The sequence below is a fragment of the Corythoichthys intestinalis genome, chromosome 12 (assembly GCF_030265065.1).
Source record: "Corythoichthys intestinalis isolate RoL2023-P3 chromosome 12, ASM3026506v1, whole genome shotgun sequence".
NCBI classification, from domain to species: domain Eukaryota; kingdom Metazoa; phylum Chordata; class Actinopteri; order Syngnathiformes; family Syngnathidae; genus Corythoichthys; species Corythoichthys intestinalis.
Genome location: NC_080406.1, coordinates 33,566,078 through 33,581,662, shown reverse-complemented (window position 1 = coordinate 33,581,662; position 15,585 = coordinate 33,566,078). Strand labels below are relative to the sequence as shown.

Below are 15,585 nucleotides of genomic sequence, written 5' to 3'. Positions count from 1 at the left end.
AGACCAATTGTCTACCTTGCATGATTCACATTGGACAAGGTATCACATGCACTGGTGCAATACAACTGAAGACAGGGAAGTGACAGCTGCACTACTGGAAGCTGGCCTTGTCAGCCATGGGGAATTGGCGGCAGTGATGTTCGACGACCTGAAAGATGAGCTGCCGCTCGTCTTTCTCCTTTGTCAGGCACTGGTCGAAGTCGGTCACCAGCTTGACCGCTCGCTCGGCAACATCATTCACCGACTTCAGCTCGGACACGACAACTGAAACCTCCCGAAGATCCGCGACTGTAGCTGGGAGAGGCAGCTTCAGGCAGTGGAACAGGTTCTGCGACCTCCGGGTGATGAAGTCGCCCAGGTCAGCCCTCTTGAGTGTAAGGGGCCGCAGTTCCTTCCCTTTCTCCTGAGCCTCGTAGAGGTTGTGCAGCATCTTGGCCTTCTCTTCCTCGGTCTTTGTTGAAAACATCGCCAGGGGGGCCAAGTCCTCGCTCAAGTACCAGAGATGCCCACGGAACCTCGAGAGCAGCCGAGCCGACTTCACTGTCAACAGCGGTGTATCTGTCCAGCTCCTCGCACATCTCCAGGTTGTTGACAGGTGCATCGACGGTAACTGGAGCTTCAAACCACCGCTTGAGGTAGACCGTCACTGCGAACACGTTGATCTTGCGCAGAGTTCTTGCTTCATGTGGAGTGAGTTGGAACTGCTTCAGGAAGATGTAGATTTTCAGCGAGTAGATGCCTTTGGCCATCCATCGAGCCCGGCCGGTTGAAGCGGACAACTTCTGTCCCGGGGCCCGTGAGGAAGAAGCGGGCGAGGAGGAGGTAGTCGTCCCTGTGGTGGGTGGTCTCCAGCTGGCTGTCGATAAACCCGACGACTTCGTCCTTCTTGAGACCCACCCACTCTGAGAGGTTGTCGTTCGGATCGTTGTCAAAGGGAGATGCCTTCGAGTGGTCCAGAAAATTCCATTCTGCTTTGAAGCGGACGAACAGGGAAATATTAGGGCCACAGGATCGGAAGAAGAGGCCGAAGACAGCCGCGATGACCAATTCCATGCTATGATCGCTTGAAAGTGTCATTTTCTCGAAGTAAAGTCACATTCTATCAGAAAAAGACTTGCTTAAACCACCTCCCACGTGGTAAGCTTCCCAAATCCAAAGAGTTTTTCAAAATCGGTGATATTTTGGGGGGTAAATCCCCCCCTTCGAGTTTCAGATTGCTTTTCTGGATCAGCCACTGTCAACACCAGGTCAAGGCAACACCGCATACGTTCTATGCATGTGAGTGCAAATGGACAGTTGAAAACAGATCAGGATGACGCCTCTACCCGGCTGGCCCCTGTATACGGCATAGCAGACATTACATGTGCTCTGAGGGAACCCTAAATATTAAGCGATCATTGTGAATTTTTTCTCACAGTACTTTGGCAAGAAGTGGAATGCATTGAGAGGGTGTGCGAGATTAGTTTCCTGGATTTACTTTTTTGGGACACCCTAGTACACGCATGTCCTACCTGCATGTATTTGTCTTTGATCTGTTCGCAGGTAGAAATGCAGTTGGAAATATAAAGGTGGATGAACTCCGGAGGCAAGTCCACAGCTGTTGTCAATCTGAAACGCATTCATGTTCATTTGTGACTCGGCACAGAAAAAGGAGTTATGGTGACCCATTTTCTATAAATGAGGTAGTGATATTTATTAGAGATATATTTGTTATATATTATACTTTATTTGGAAATTTGTTATATATTGGTACCAGGCTTTTTATTAAATCCGACTGGCCGATATGAAAACTTTCAATTTAAAACTAGGGATCGGGACAAGGGATCGCGCCATTTTTCAGAGGATAGGAATCAGGTGAAAAGGATCGGGTTTTTTAATTTAAAAATATATATTTGTTTTTCTGTTTCATGCTCGTAAAGCCTCACTCTCCCTCCTGCTTTTCTTGGTCAACAGCACACTGCAAGTTTTGCTTATTAAAAAAACGATGATTGACAGGCGTTGAAGCTTTGCTCTTGCCAGAGGAGCTTGGCAGCGGTACCTTCGAAGACGCTGAATGTGTCAATCATTTTGCTTGTGGAACTTTTTTTTTTTTTTTTTTACACTTTTACTGCAAATGAATATCGGCTCCAAAAATCGGTTATTGACCCCTCCAACTACTAATAATCTGTATCGGTCGATTTATACTTGGATTACCACTTGGATTCAAGTGGTCTGAGCATCTCAGAACTACAGAATCAAATCCATTTCCCTTTCATAAGTAGGTGTACACAGTTAAGGCTGTCAACATTCACTGAAAGTAGACTATGCCTTCACCATTTCATACTGAAAAATAAAATTTAATAAAATCGATAATAATAAATTGATTTGCAACAATAACCCAAGAGTACAATGTGCCAAACAATTTGACCGAAAAAACAAAAATTAATAGAACAAAAACGACAGTGTCATTGGACAGTGGAAGTTTTCATTTTTGCCGCAGACAGTATCAGCTCCTTTGCAATGGTGTAGGGTTATTTTGCACTGGGCAACTTGGTATGCCACCTTATATGATGCTAACAGTGCTCGCTGGTTTACTAATGTAACACAAAGACGAGACCATTGTTGGCAATATTTGGCACGCTTTCGCTGAAAAAAAAAAAAAATCAAGCGGCATCTCAATATGATTGAGGTCCAATGTCTTTAAGTCACGTCTTAATTCATTTGGCTTTATGCTGTCCACTGCCAACATTTTTAGACACAGTAAACCTATTGGTATTTCATCGTCTCCCACTGTATTAAAACTGAAGCCAAACACTACGAATTTGTCATATTTCGTCGCCTTAGCTCTTCACATCTCCTGCTGTTTTCTATGTGCTCTTGTTTGTTTCAAAAATACTGTGCACACTCTGAAAGTGAGAGCGCCACTGCCACCCAATGACCGGATCTGCAATTACACTTAATTCTAGTGCGGCAAATAGGACGTTCACCAAGGTCACATGCGCACCCCCAGCGTCGCTGTGTGCCTCACTGGGGAGGCGTGCCCCACTATTTGAGAAGGGCTGGCGTAAGGAAAGAAATCAATTTTTTTTTTACCTTAAACACAAGGCTGAGCAAAAAAAAAAAAAAAAAAAAAAAAAAAGATTTTTTTCCATATTGTCGAATCTCAATTATTTTTTTCAAAATTTTGGTATATTTTCTCATCCATTACATTATTACACCATCACATTACCATATTAGGCCAAAAAAAATACACTAAAATCAATCTACTGGGAAAATACACAGAGGCGAAGAGTCAGTTGTCCCGTCCCAAGAGCATGAGTACTCCTTAGTGTACGCTCATCCATGGATAAACATTTGCTCCCATCAAATTAAGACGATCATATCTCCAGTTTTCTGTGGTCTATTGGTGCATAATAAAAACTTTGGTTTTGACAGGTCAGTTTAAAGTCCGCACTCTAGAGTAATGTTGACAGCAGCACTGTGTATAAAGTTAGCTTTTTACGGCGCTTTAAAGACTCTATGTGATTGATCATGCCGGCGTGATCGTGGGACTCGAAGGTTAAACAGGGTTTATATTATCTTTTTTTTTTTTTTTTTTTTTTTTTTAAAAAAAGAACCCCGGATAGAAGAACATGTAGTTCTTAAAAGATAAATCTTAGTACGAGTTATAATAATTTGATATTAAAACCCCTTCTAATGTTTTTGTTTCAATAAAATTTGTAAAATTACGTTAACTAGTAGCTCGCCATTGTTGTTGACGTCGCAGGGCGGTGATGTCACATGGTCACGCTACCGAACTTCACAGTGTCCCTCTTCAATTATGTAAGGTAGGGATTTAAATAGCCAAAAGGTGTCAATGTTGAATTAGGGATCAAGCCAATGAGTGCGTTTTGTCCCTCGACTGACTCCGGAGTTTTCCTTTAATCAACAGTGGGGTGTTAGGCAGCATGAAAGGAGAGTGGACACAGGCGTTCAGATTCGTAGCTCGGACCACGCCGTTTATTGGCATAAGGTTAGGCAACTCCTTCACAACAAACTTAGGTATCATATAGTGAAAAGACAAAAAAATAATAATATTCATATCGCTCAAAAAATAATGTTCACAAAAAAAAAAAGTGCTTCAATCTGTATTAATGAGGCCCTATTCTTATACAGTTAAACTACAATGCAAAGAGAACTGGCACTCACAAATTCACAATCAAAATAGATATGCAAAATACACATAAAACTTACTTTGGTCAAACTCTTAACATTTTAGCGACTCGTTTAGCTCAAGAAATACACTGGATGGTAATTTTTAGTCAAAATATATAACCTATAATGCCGGGAGCCATTAGCAGGAGTCTTGGTTGTTGTGAAGACCACACTCAAATGAACGTAAATCACAATGGACCCGCACTAAACGGGAAACCACGGCGTCAGTTGAGGGACAAAACGCACTCGTTGGCTTGATATCTTATCGATTTAAAACTCGCCATTGACACATTGTGGTGTATTTAAATCACTACCTTACATAGTTAAAAAGTGACACTGTGAAGTACGGCAGCGTGGCCATGTGACGTCACCGCACTGTGACGTCAACAACTATGGCGAGCAACTAGTTTATTGTTTGGTTTCAAATTTTACAAATTTTATTAAATGATAAAATTAAGAGGGCTTTTAGTATCAAATTATTAGGAACTACATGTCTTTCTATCTGTGGTACCGTTTAATGAACTGGTAGTTTTTATACAATAAAATTATGTATTAGAATTAAGCTAGCTGGCGTGCAAAAAATGAATATCTGTGCAACATGCGTTACCACAGGCCACAAGCAATATGGCGGCGCAACATACCTGTTGACGACCTCCATGGAGTGCAGCGACATGTCCATGTTGACGAGCACGGAGAAGTATTCAGTGATCTGGCTGCTCTGCATGAGCTTGAGCAACATCTCGATGGCCACCAGCGGGTTGTTCTCAACCAGGTCGGGCAGCTTGGCCGGACTCAGCCCGATGTGGTACACCAGCTTTGGATCCTTCTCTAACTCGCACAGCAACTGAACAAAGGAGAGGTTCATGACAAGTCCGCCATATTGGTTGTGGCAAGCATTGTGACTGAGAGGCAGCGATCATTCAATGCCAGTTTTTCTCCTAGTCAAAATGGCTTTGACATGTCCAAGATTGCGGCCAGTGTTGCATTTTGGCATACCTGCGACTGCTGCTGCGCCGACAGCGGGCTCTTGAAGGCCTTGGCCATAACGCGCTTGACCTCCAGACCTGTGCTGTTCTTGACGCACATGGAACGGTCCCAGTGCACACGGTGGTCCGGCTCGGTGGGATTAAGCCACGCCAACTCATCCTCGCATGTGTGCAGCGGAGGAAGTGGGCGTATCAACTCAGGATGGAAGTGACCTATTGGATATGGACATGGGTTTGTAACGACTTAAATTTGCAAATGGCGGAAAACACAGACAAGACTTAAAAAGCAGTTTCTGATCTTGCACTCTTTAAAAGAAACTGCTGTATTTTAAGCCAAAACAACTGTTGTGTTTGATAAAACAACATGTCTATATGCTGCCATAGCAGATTCATGGCGCATTAAGTCCCCGGACTATTTTTAATTTGTCCGTTTTACCCTGAAAACCCCCGTTTACAGACATCGGGCAACCGCTTTTGTTTCAACCCAGCCATAAAAAGACTAAGTAATTATATTTATTATTCAAAATGTCTGTTGTTTTTAGCTTAGAATCATTAATTGTAGGGCTGTCAAAATTATCGCGTTAACGGGCGGTAATTAATTTCTTTAATTAATCACGGTTAAATATTTGACGCAATTAACTCACATGCCTCGCTCAGATTAAAATGACAGCACAGTGTTATGTCCACTTGTTACTTGTGTTTTTTGTCTACCTCTCCTCTGCTGGTGCTTTGGTGCGACTGATTTTATGGGTTTAAGCACCATGAGCATTGTGGAATTATTGACATCAACAATGGCGAGCTACTAGTTTATTTTTTGATTGAAAATTTTACAAATTTTATCAAAATGAAAACATTAGGAGGGGTTTTAATACAAAATTTCTATAACTTGTACATACATTTATCTTTTAAGAACGACAAGTCTTTCTATCCATGGATCGCTTCAACAGAATGTTAATGTTAATGCCATCTTGTTGATTTATTGTTACAAGAAACAAATACAGTACTTATGTACAGTATGTTGAATGTATATATCCGTCTTATGTCTTATCTTTCCACTCCAACAATAATTTACAGAAAAATATGGCATATTCTATAGATGGTTTGAATTGCGATTAATTACGATTAATTATTTTTTAAGCTGTGATTAACTCGATTAAAAATTTTAATCGTTTGACAGCCCTAATTAATTGATGTCTCATATTTCGTTTAAAAGAAAAAAAAAAAACACTAAAAAAATAATTCACTCCTTTATTTTAAACTTTTAAACAAATTATGTCACAATGAAAAAAATGGCGTCTGTAAAAAAAAGTCACGGATATCTACATCATAACTATCGCTTAATTGTATTTTTTTTGTTACTGTCGCATTTTCGCCGATATGTTCGATGATAAATAATGGATCCAAAACAAAGAAAAAGGGGGGGGGGGGGGGCGTTTAAAAGGGTAAATATATGAAAAAGAAATTCTCAACCACTCCTTGATGTCTGCGATTTCTGTATCGCACCCTTGTTATATTACCATGTTTCACCCATAAAATCCCCCCCAAAATCCAGCTGTGGCCATTCACAGCTGTGTCTTGACACTCGGTGATACATGCTACATGGAGTTTTTGGATCGAAACAAGGTAAGTACGCGATGATATCTCGTTAAAGTCATGGTGTCTGTAATTTTGCTCTCGCGTGCTCTCACCTCCAGATAGGGTTTTGCTGTTAAAAAAAGCCCTCCAGTTCAAAATTTGTCTTTCCCCAGAAAATTGAAATTTTAAGCTTTCCAATGATGTATCACGCATGCATATCGGACAATTTTGAAAGTTGGCCAAATTGGGGGTCTCAAGAGCGGAACTTCAAGTCACCTGAGTGTTTTCCGCCATTTACATGTGCACTAGAACACAATGAATTGACATTTAGTTAGGATTATTAGTACGCACTCTCTAGCGGCGGACGCGGCCCGGTGACCAGCGACTCGATGATCTGATTGGCCACGGAGCTGTCGAAGCCCGAGTTGGACGAGTCCGGGTCGGGGTCATCGAGTACGCTGGGGAAGCCTGCTCTGCTCTGCGTCGGAAGTTCAGATTGACGTTCTGTACACAAAAACACGCTGTCAGGAAGCCTTGAAAGGCCACGCGGCGTAGAATGGATGCGAGTCTTACCGGCCAGGGCGAGCTGCAGGCCGCTAATATCGACGGTCTGCGGCGTGCCGCTGACGTCCATGCACGACACCTGCCTGGGTGTCTTTTTGAACAAATCTCGAGGCGGCGCCAACATCAGCTGCGACAGGAAGAACTTCTCGGGCTGCGTGATGGGCGGCAGGAAGCCTGCGTGCAAGCATACAACATTGTACAAGTCACCCTCCTGCTAATTAGTTTATCACTGCTAGACGTCCAATCCATTTGAAGTGAGAGGGATGGCAGCGAATGAACGAACGTTCATTTGAACGTTCATTCGCTGCCATCCCTCTCACGTCAAATGGATTGGACATCTAGCGCCGTCATTGGCTGCTAAGGAGTTCTTTAAAAAAATAATAAAAAAATAAAAAAAATATTCCTTCCTCTGGCCAAGTTCCACCCTCCCAAAACTTTTCAAGTAATAAAATAAAGTATAAAGTAATAAATATGTGCCGATTGCTGGTTTCAAGGTGTACCATGGTATGAAAAACGTCAAGGTTTCAAAACCACAAAAAATTTCCGTCATACCCTCCTTAACGTATTAGCTATTTTTTATGTCCCAAAAATGCAAGGAGAAATCCCTCGCTTGCAGCTGCAAGGCTCAACCCTCCCCCACCGTATGTTGCTCAGTGTCAGTGAATCAGCTGTGCTACACGATGGGTGGAGGAGGTGAGACTCCTGAACTTTCCCCCCATTTCCCTCCCGTCAACTTTTTCCCCCATTGAAGAAAATGAAATGGCTGGTATGGGAATACTTCGGCTACAGAAAAGTTACAGGCGGCCACGGCTTAGAAGAGAAACATGTTTGTGGAGGGTCACTGCCAATTTATACAAAATCAAAAGTTAGTAAACACCGTCATGTGTTTCCGACCAGCTAAGAGAGTTAATCCAGCGTGTTTGGTGTGTCTAGCGTGATCATGTGCTGGTTAACGGTTTCAAGGTTTAGTATGGAAACGTCATGGTTTCGAAACCACAAAAATTTTCCGTCATAACGTAGGACGGTATTAGCTATTGTTTATGTCCCAAAAATGCAGCGAGAAATGGCTTGGAGCGGCAGCATTCACCCCTTCGGTTGTTTCTCTGTCCTGTGTGTCGGTAACACTGCTTTCACTGTCAAAACTACATCAGAGCTTTTTCCCTCCTCAAAAAAAGACAGTCGTTAGTATAGCGTAAGTATTAGGTATTGGTATTTCTACTACCGAAAAGAAACAGAGCCACAATCGGGAGGAAGGACAGCCAACGTGCAGGCAACACCTCCAACAGATTTTCACATTAACGTGACCATCATCCGCCACTTTACACAAAATTTAATGTAAGTAAACGCTGTCATGAACGTTTCCCACCAGCTACGAGAGTTCACTCCAGCGTGTGTGCGTCTAGCAACGGTAGAAAAAAGTACTATAACTTAAGCTTGTTAACGAGGCTATTATTGTGGCTAGTTAGCATGCCAACATGGCTACCTTGTTTCCTCACTATAAGCGTACTTTTGTGGTCTTCCGCCATTGTAAACATCTGTTCAAAATAACATTTTCATCATACAACCTCTGGTGTTTTCTCTCTGGCGACTTTCTGTGTTGAGAGAGAGCACGTGTGTGTGTATGTGTAAATAATGATACGAGTCAAACACACTCGCTGTCTCCTACTTTCTCTTGCCATTAATATTCAACTAATTAATAATAGTAGTAGTGGTTAACCCAGAAATGGTGAACATACTCACGTTCCTGCATCATAACTGTTATGTCGCTCCTTTTTATGTCTAAATGTAAAAATTTTTACATTGACGCTGAGCTACGCAGACACAGCTGGCTGGTTCACACTTCTTCATTCTTTATTGTTTTTCCTTTTTTTGTACTTTCCATTCTCGCAGTCGGACATCGGGGCATTAATGACGTCACCAGCCACAACAAAGCGTAGCCATATTGAAAAGGGGGCAAAACACGAGTCACAAGCAGTTACTCTGTCGTGCATTGTAGTACAAACGCGTTGAACTTTTGTCCTATTTGCGGTCTTTTAGGAGCCGCATTTGAAGTTCTTCATTCTTCCTCGTGAGAAGAAAAGAAGCAAATGGCTGAAAGCAATCAATCGAGGAACAGTAAAAGAAGACTGTTCCGTGGACCATTCTCGCCAGTGGGAACCTAAATCCAGGCACATTTACGTTTGCAGCCGACATTTTATTACTGGTGAGTAAACTTTAATCGATTTTTTTTTGCCCCAATTCGCTGCTAGGATTCAATAGACGAGGCAGTGTTTATTATTACCGTAAGCGACAACTCGCAAAGCGTTTTCTTTTGCCGTGAACTGCTCTGATTGATCAATCGGTATATTATTGGCCTGGTGGGAATTGGTTATTTTGCCGCGACGTGAGTCATGCACTGCGTTCTTGCCTCGTGACACCCCATTTAGGTCTACTACCACGGTTCACGGCTAAATAACGCTTGTATGCAAATTACCGGTTACGGCAGAAATAATCACTTCGTATATACTACCAATTTCCTCAGTTCCACACTTATACATATTCCACTTTTTATTGCAAGTCGTTGTTGTGGTCCTCTATTAAAAATAGTCACTTTTTTTTCTAGGTGCTAAGGTCAACATGGAGAACCACCCAGATTGCATCCATTAATTGAAATGCCTTCCCATTTATTTTCGTTTGTTTAAAAACAAAAAAAAAAAATGCCTAGAATTGATAAAGGTCAACTTATTGGGTGACTTTATGAGGTGGTTGTAGATGTTTCCGAACTCCACTGCAGGCCTTGCCTGGCTCTGCCAGACCGTTCTCCCTGTATTTTTCAAACACTGAGAGTATAGTCTGGGAACCAGCCCTTTAACGGCCTCTCGAGCAGGTACAAAATCAATCGACAAATCAGATTCGTTCATTTGCATGACGTGCTCTTAACGAGCAAAGTCACTCTTGCGCGTCGAAAGTCGTCTCCACAACAACACAGATGGTGAACGGTAGAGCCGAGAATATGTTCCAATCCACGGTAAAATCAGTTTTAAATTACCAAAAACACATCGACACGAGTCATTGACAACAGTCTGTCTCGCGCTAGCCATGTTGAATAAACTCCGCTCTCTTCGTATGTTTACTTCCGCGCGCAAGTCCCTCGTCCTTCCCTCGTCATTTTACTAACGTCACGTCTGTCCGTCGCTGATTGGTCCACTCCGCTGTCTGTTTGCTGTGGCTTGCTCCGCCCTGGAAATTGTATCCGCGTGAATGGTGGCCAAACTCCATAGCTGGAACAGCGGTGAGTCTGGTGTACCAGGCAACTGCAGGCCATTCCTTTGGATTGTTTATCCAGCTGTCAGCTGCGACTTTGTACGGGCAGATTTGCAAGCCAATAAACGCTAATTTAAAGTTGTATTTCTAAAGGTGTATTGCCTCCTCGCGTCTGTCGGCAGTGACTCGTGATAATTATGTCATGTTTACGACGTTTTTATGAAAAAAAAAAAAAAAAAAAAAAAAAAAAAAAAAGACGCAAAACACAGCTGAAATGTATGAATTTCAGACAACGTTTGTCTACAGATGATTACCTTGCGTGCCCCCATCTCAAAATGGAGACATGTTGCTATGCGAGATGACGTCATCGTGACATCACGCCGACTGCGAGAATAGTCAACATGAAGAACATGGACAACTGATACCATCTGGTGGTAAAATCGTGAATAATATGTGCAAACATAACAATAACTTGGACTGAGATAGAAATATGTATGCAATGAGCAAGTCTAAAAATGTTGAGATGGAGGTTTAAAGTTAGTGAAGTGCCTGATATACATTTATTTTATTTCAAAGTTGTTGGTTTTTTTTTACTTTTTTATGGAAAATAATTTTGTTCTAATGTTGAGCAATTTGAGCTGTGGCTATGGGGTTCAGTTCTATTTATCTAAAATATTTCAGTTATTTATTTTTTGTTATTTTATTTATTTTAATATATTCAAGTTGATGTTCCGATTTGCAAATAGATTGTGAAAAATTAAAAAAACCCGTTCAATGGAATTTTTTTTAACCTATATATCTCAAAATAGCACATTTTAGAGCTATAATTGTATTACCGTGAAACTGCGGTATTTTTGCCTAAGCTTATCATACCGTCAAAATCTCATACAGGCACATGCCTAGTATGCCTCTCTGGCAACTGTCTGTGTTAAGAAAGAGAGTGTGTGTATTATGTAAACATGATACGAGTCATACACACGCTTTTTATGGAAAACAATTCAGATATTTTTGTTCTGATGGAAATAATTTTGAGCTGTGGCTGTGGGTTTAGGCTCACCTAAAGGATTGCATTTATTTTCATTTTGTTTAGAATATTTTATTTTTCTAAATATTTATTTAAACTTTACATTATACTTATGTTCCAATTTGTTAATGTTTTGAAAAATAAAAATCCTGTTCAATGGGGGGGAAACATATCTCGAACACATTTTAGAAATGAAATTGCAATACTGTGAAACCGTGATATTTTGGCTTAAAGAACAAATGTGAAGTAATTTCATAAAATGCCAAATAGGGTCACAATTAAAGTAATTAAACATTGTCCAACAAATAAAGCATGAAAAAATAATTTATATGTTGTATATTTGACAAAATAATCGCGTTTCCGAAGTTCGAGCCTCAAAGCGGACGAACCCGGAAGTGACACGTCACACCGAGAACAGCGATGGCAGTGGTCCATTCGGCTGCCATACAAAGCCCTCCAAACAATGATTCAAACAGCGATATAAGCGATAGATCGAGCGCAAGGGAGGAGATCCAAGTTTTTGAAGAGTTGAATGAAGAGGAGGAGGTCGGAATTTTATGTTGGACCGTACATGTATTAGCCAGACGCTAATCAGGACGCAAACAATGTGCCCAGACTACCTGACATGGAATGGAGACAAGACCCATCGCGATTACAAGATTGGTAAGATATATGCTGTTATTATTTTTATGATTTGAAGCATGTCAGGTAAATAAACCACCTACTATTGCCTGGGATAAAAGAAAAGTTTTGACAAATCCCCGATCATGTTGTGGACTGAACAGTAGAAGCTAGCGACGTTAGCTTTTATTTACCTGATATGTTTCGGCGAACACTTCCGCCTTCGAACCCGCTGACGAAGGTGGAAGTGTTCGCCGAAACATGTCAGGTAAATAAACCCCCTACTATTGCCTGGGATAAAAGAAAAGTTTTGACGAATTTATAAGTGTAGGCAAAATGAACTCAATACAACTATGATCGGGGATTGCCACGAGTTAGCTTCTACAGTTCATTCCACAACACCATCGGGGTTTTGCCTCGAGTTACCTTTCGGCTAACGTCGCTACCTTCTACTGTTCATTCCACAACAGTTGGCAACTCTGCTTCGACAAAGTCATCAGTCATCTATCCAAAAATCACACACTTACTTCTTTGCAAATCCTTGATCATAAGCAGACCAGTTGAGGAAGCAGGCATCTTTGAAGTGTTTGTAGCAGAAAAGACTACACGATGATGGCGTGAAATTCATTCGCTTCGTGCGAACGAAAGATGTCCATTTACGTGCCCGGCTATCCTTTGGCCACTCATACAACTATTCTTTAAATTGAAAACAATACATCGCCACACACCGCCGTGGCATCTTACCGAGAATCAATGCAACAATACTGTTCTATTGCGGACTTCCCTCACAGTTCTCTGTGTGACGTCATTTCCGAAGATTTCCGAAGATTGTCGAATAAAAGCATTTTCGTTGTCAAGGGCGTCGCTATGGGTTAAACAAAGAATCTGGAAGGATTGCGTTAAAAAAAATAACGAAAATATGCTTATAATTGTTTAGCCATTGATATTATTCAAAAACATGGTTGGCCAACCTTACTTCACATTTGGTCTTTTAGGTTATCAAACAGGTGTTGTGCCGAAAAATAGCCGCCCCGTGTGAAATGTCCCCCCTGACGGGAGCGCCCACTCGTCACTCGTACAAATCGATGGACACGGAAACGACTTTCTTGTACCGTGAATATGTATTATTTTACTCTGCTTGAACAAATAAATCTTGTCCTGTGATTACGTTTTATTTTACTCTGCTTGAACTAATAAATCTTGTACTGTGAATATGTATTATTCTACTCTGCTTGAACTAATAAATGTCATACCTGTGTGACTGTCATTGGGATATGGTCGTGAAAACCTGTAGACCAGGGGTGTCCAAACTTTTTGCAAAGGGGGCCCAGATTTGGCGTGGTAAAAATGTGGGGGGGCGACCTTGGCTGACGTCCTTTACGTAGAACAATATATTTAAGCAAAATTTAGCAAGCCATTTGTCACATTTGCTTTATTATTTTTTTAATGAATCATTTCAACAATCTCGCAACTAGCCTTTGCGGCGTTCTCTTTCGAATCTCGGGCTCTTGCGAAATACTACTGCTGTGAAATTAAACTAGCTTCAAGTTGCTTCAATTTCTCGCTGCGTATCTTCCCTGTAATCTTGTCGTACATGTCAGCGTGTTTTGTTTGGTAATATCGCCTCTCTTTTAAATCTTTAAAAACAGCAACTGTCTCTTTGCAAATGAGGCAAGACACAGTTGTTGCGTATTTGAGTGAAGAAATAGTCCAATTTCCACCTATCCTTGAAGCGTCGGCTGTCACAGTCAACTTTTTTTTTTGTTGAGTGTCGCCATTTTAGTAGAGGGTCACACGGAGTAATGTTGCTTAGCCCTTAAATACCTGCAACATGAAGCAATTATCAGAGGATCCCAAAATGTGAAAAATAAGGTCCTAATGAAACCTTTTTTTTCCTTCAAATTTGTGGAAAGAAAAGTCAAAATGAATATGTGTAATAAGCGCTCTAATATCTATAACTCATGCTAAATCATGTTTTTTTTCTTGTGGAACCTGCAGATGCATGTGTTGACTTTCATCAATCATTTGTTTTTCCAAAAAGAAATTTCAAAATTCTAAATTAGTCTGAAAATCATGAAATTTTAGGTGTATCAAATATGATACATTTGGCAATAAAGGGTTAAAGTGCTGCTGCCTTTTAGTCGGTAAATGAGGAGCAGCATTTCGTGTGTAAGCTACTTCATATGCTGGTTGCAGTATTGCTGACCAATTTATTAAGTCTGTGTGCGGGCCAGATGTTATTGATTTTATGACAGAGGCTGGGGGCCGGATGAAATTTGACCATGGACTGCATTTGGCCCCCGGGCCGGACTTTGGACATGCCTGCTGTAGACCAATACATTTCTGTTCAAAGGTGGTCATGTGGCCCAGTCCACGATTTCTTACTAAAATACAGTACTACTATTTTGTGTAATTTATTTAAAACTGATTGTTCAGTCGTAAATCCATTACTGTAACGCATCCATGAAAACATTTGATGTTGTCACTTCAATAAAGCGTTATAAATAACCGCTTCCGTCAGGGGGGACATTTTACGCGGGTGGCTATTTTTCGGCACAACAACAGCACATGCCTACCATGAACTTACATCCCTTCCACTTCAAATAGATTGGACGTCTGCAGTCGTCAATCGCAGCCAATGTGTTGAGGGTATAAAATTTAAATTTGAGCCTTTTTTTGTTGTTGTGTCTTTTCCTTTCTCTGGTGTGACTGGTAGTACTGACCTGAGAGCAGCTTCTCGGGCTCTGGGTTGAGCAGGTGCGCGAAGACGGCGGCGAAGGGGTTTGCGGCTAGCGGCTCGGTGCGGTACATTTCCCAAAGCAGATAGAGGGCAGTGAGCCGCTGGGCCGAGCTGGGCAGCAGGTCGGGCTGCTGCAGGAGCATGACGAGTACCGAGCCCGCGCGGAAGTGCTCCGCCTTGCCGAAGAAGTGGTGGAAGTGGGCGGACAGCGCCTCGAAAGTGTTGCTGCAAGCCTCTTCCGAGATGATGCCCAGCAGGTTGGACAGCTCCTTCGGCGCCAGCGTCATGGTACGCTTGGGTAGGTGGATTTTCAAATATATTTAACCACAGTGCTTTAGTGCACTTTGAGCATATTTACAAGCGAAAAGTCAACAAGTCGAACCGGGAGGCTCGTCCTGGAGAAGGCTAGCTAGCTGACTTGAAGCGAGTTAGCTTTGCCCCGCTAACCGACATACAACACCGAAGCCATGGCGAAATGAAAACAGTTCCGACGGTCAAACTTTCTACTCCGGAAGGCTCAGCAGCCAATTAAGCGTCTCGCTGACCCATAAACAAAATTTATTTCATGCTAGCAGGCGCATTATTTCGAACGAAGGGTGGCAGGACAACCCGGCGAGGTTGTACTTTTGAATGGTTTCCTTTGGAAGAGAAATGCATCA

General features: G+C 41.8%; 1 protein-coding gene across 1 annotated transcript in view; it reads right to left on the bottom strand.

The window, feature by feature from the left end:
• The window catches only part of cnot11 (CCR4-NOT transcription complex, subunit 11), a 16,665-nt gene extending 1,080 nt beyond the window's left edge, over window positions 1–15,585 (bottom strand). The window contains exons 1-6 of the mRNA XM_057852998.1: window positions 14,910–15,585; window positions 7,308–7,472; window positions 7,086–7,238; window positions 5,170–5,372; window positions 4,815–5,017; window positions 1,512–1,608 (exon numbers count right to left, since the gene is read on the bottom strand). Of these exons, the coding sequence (XP_057708981.1) occupies window positions 1,512–1,608; window positions 4,815–5,017; window positions 5,170–5,372; window positions 7,086–7,238; window positions 7,308–7,472; window positions 14,910–15,213 (1,125 nt within the window). The 5' untranslated portion in view covers window positions 15,214–15,585. The remainder of the gene's footprint in view (window positions 1–1,511; window positions 1,609–4,814; window positions 5,018–5,169; window positions 5,373–7,085; window positions 7,239–7,307; window positions 7,473–14,909) is intronic.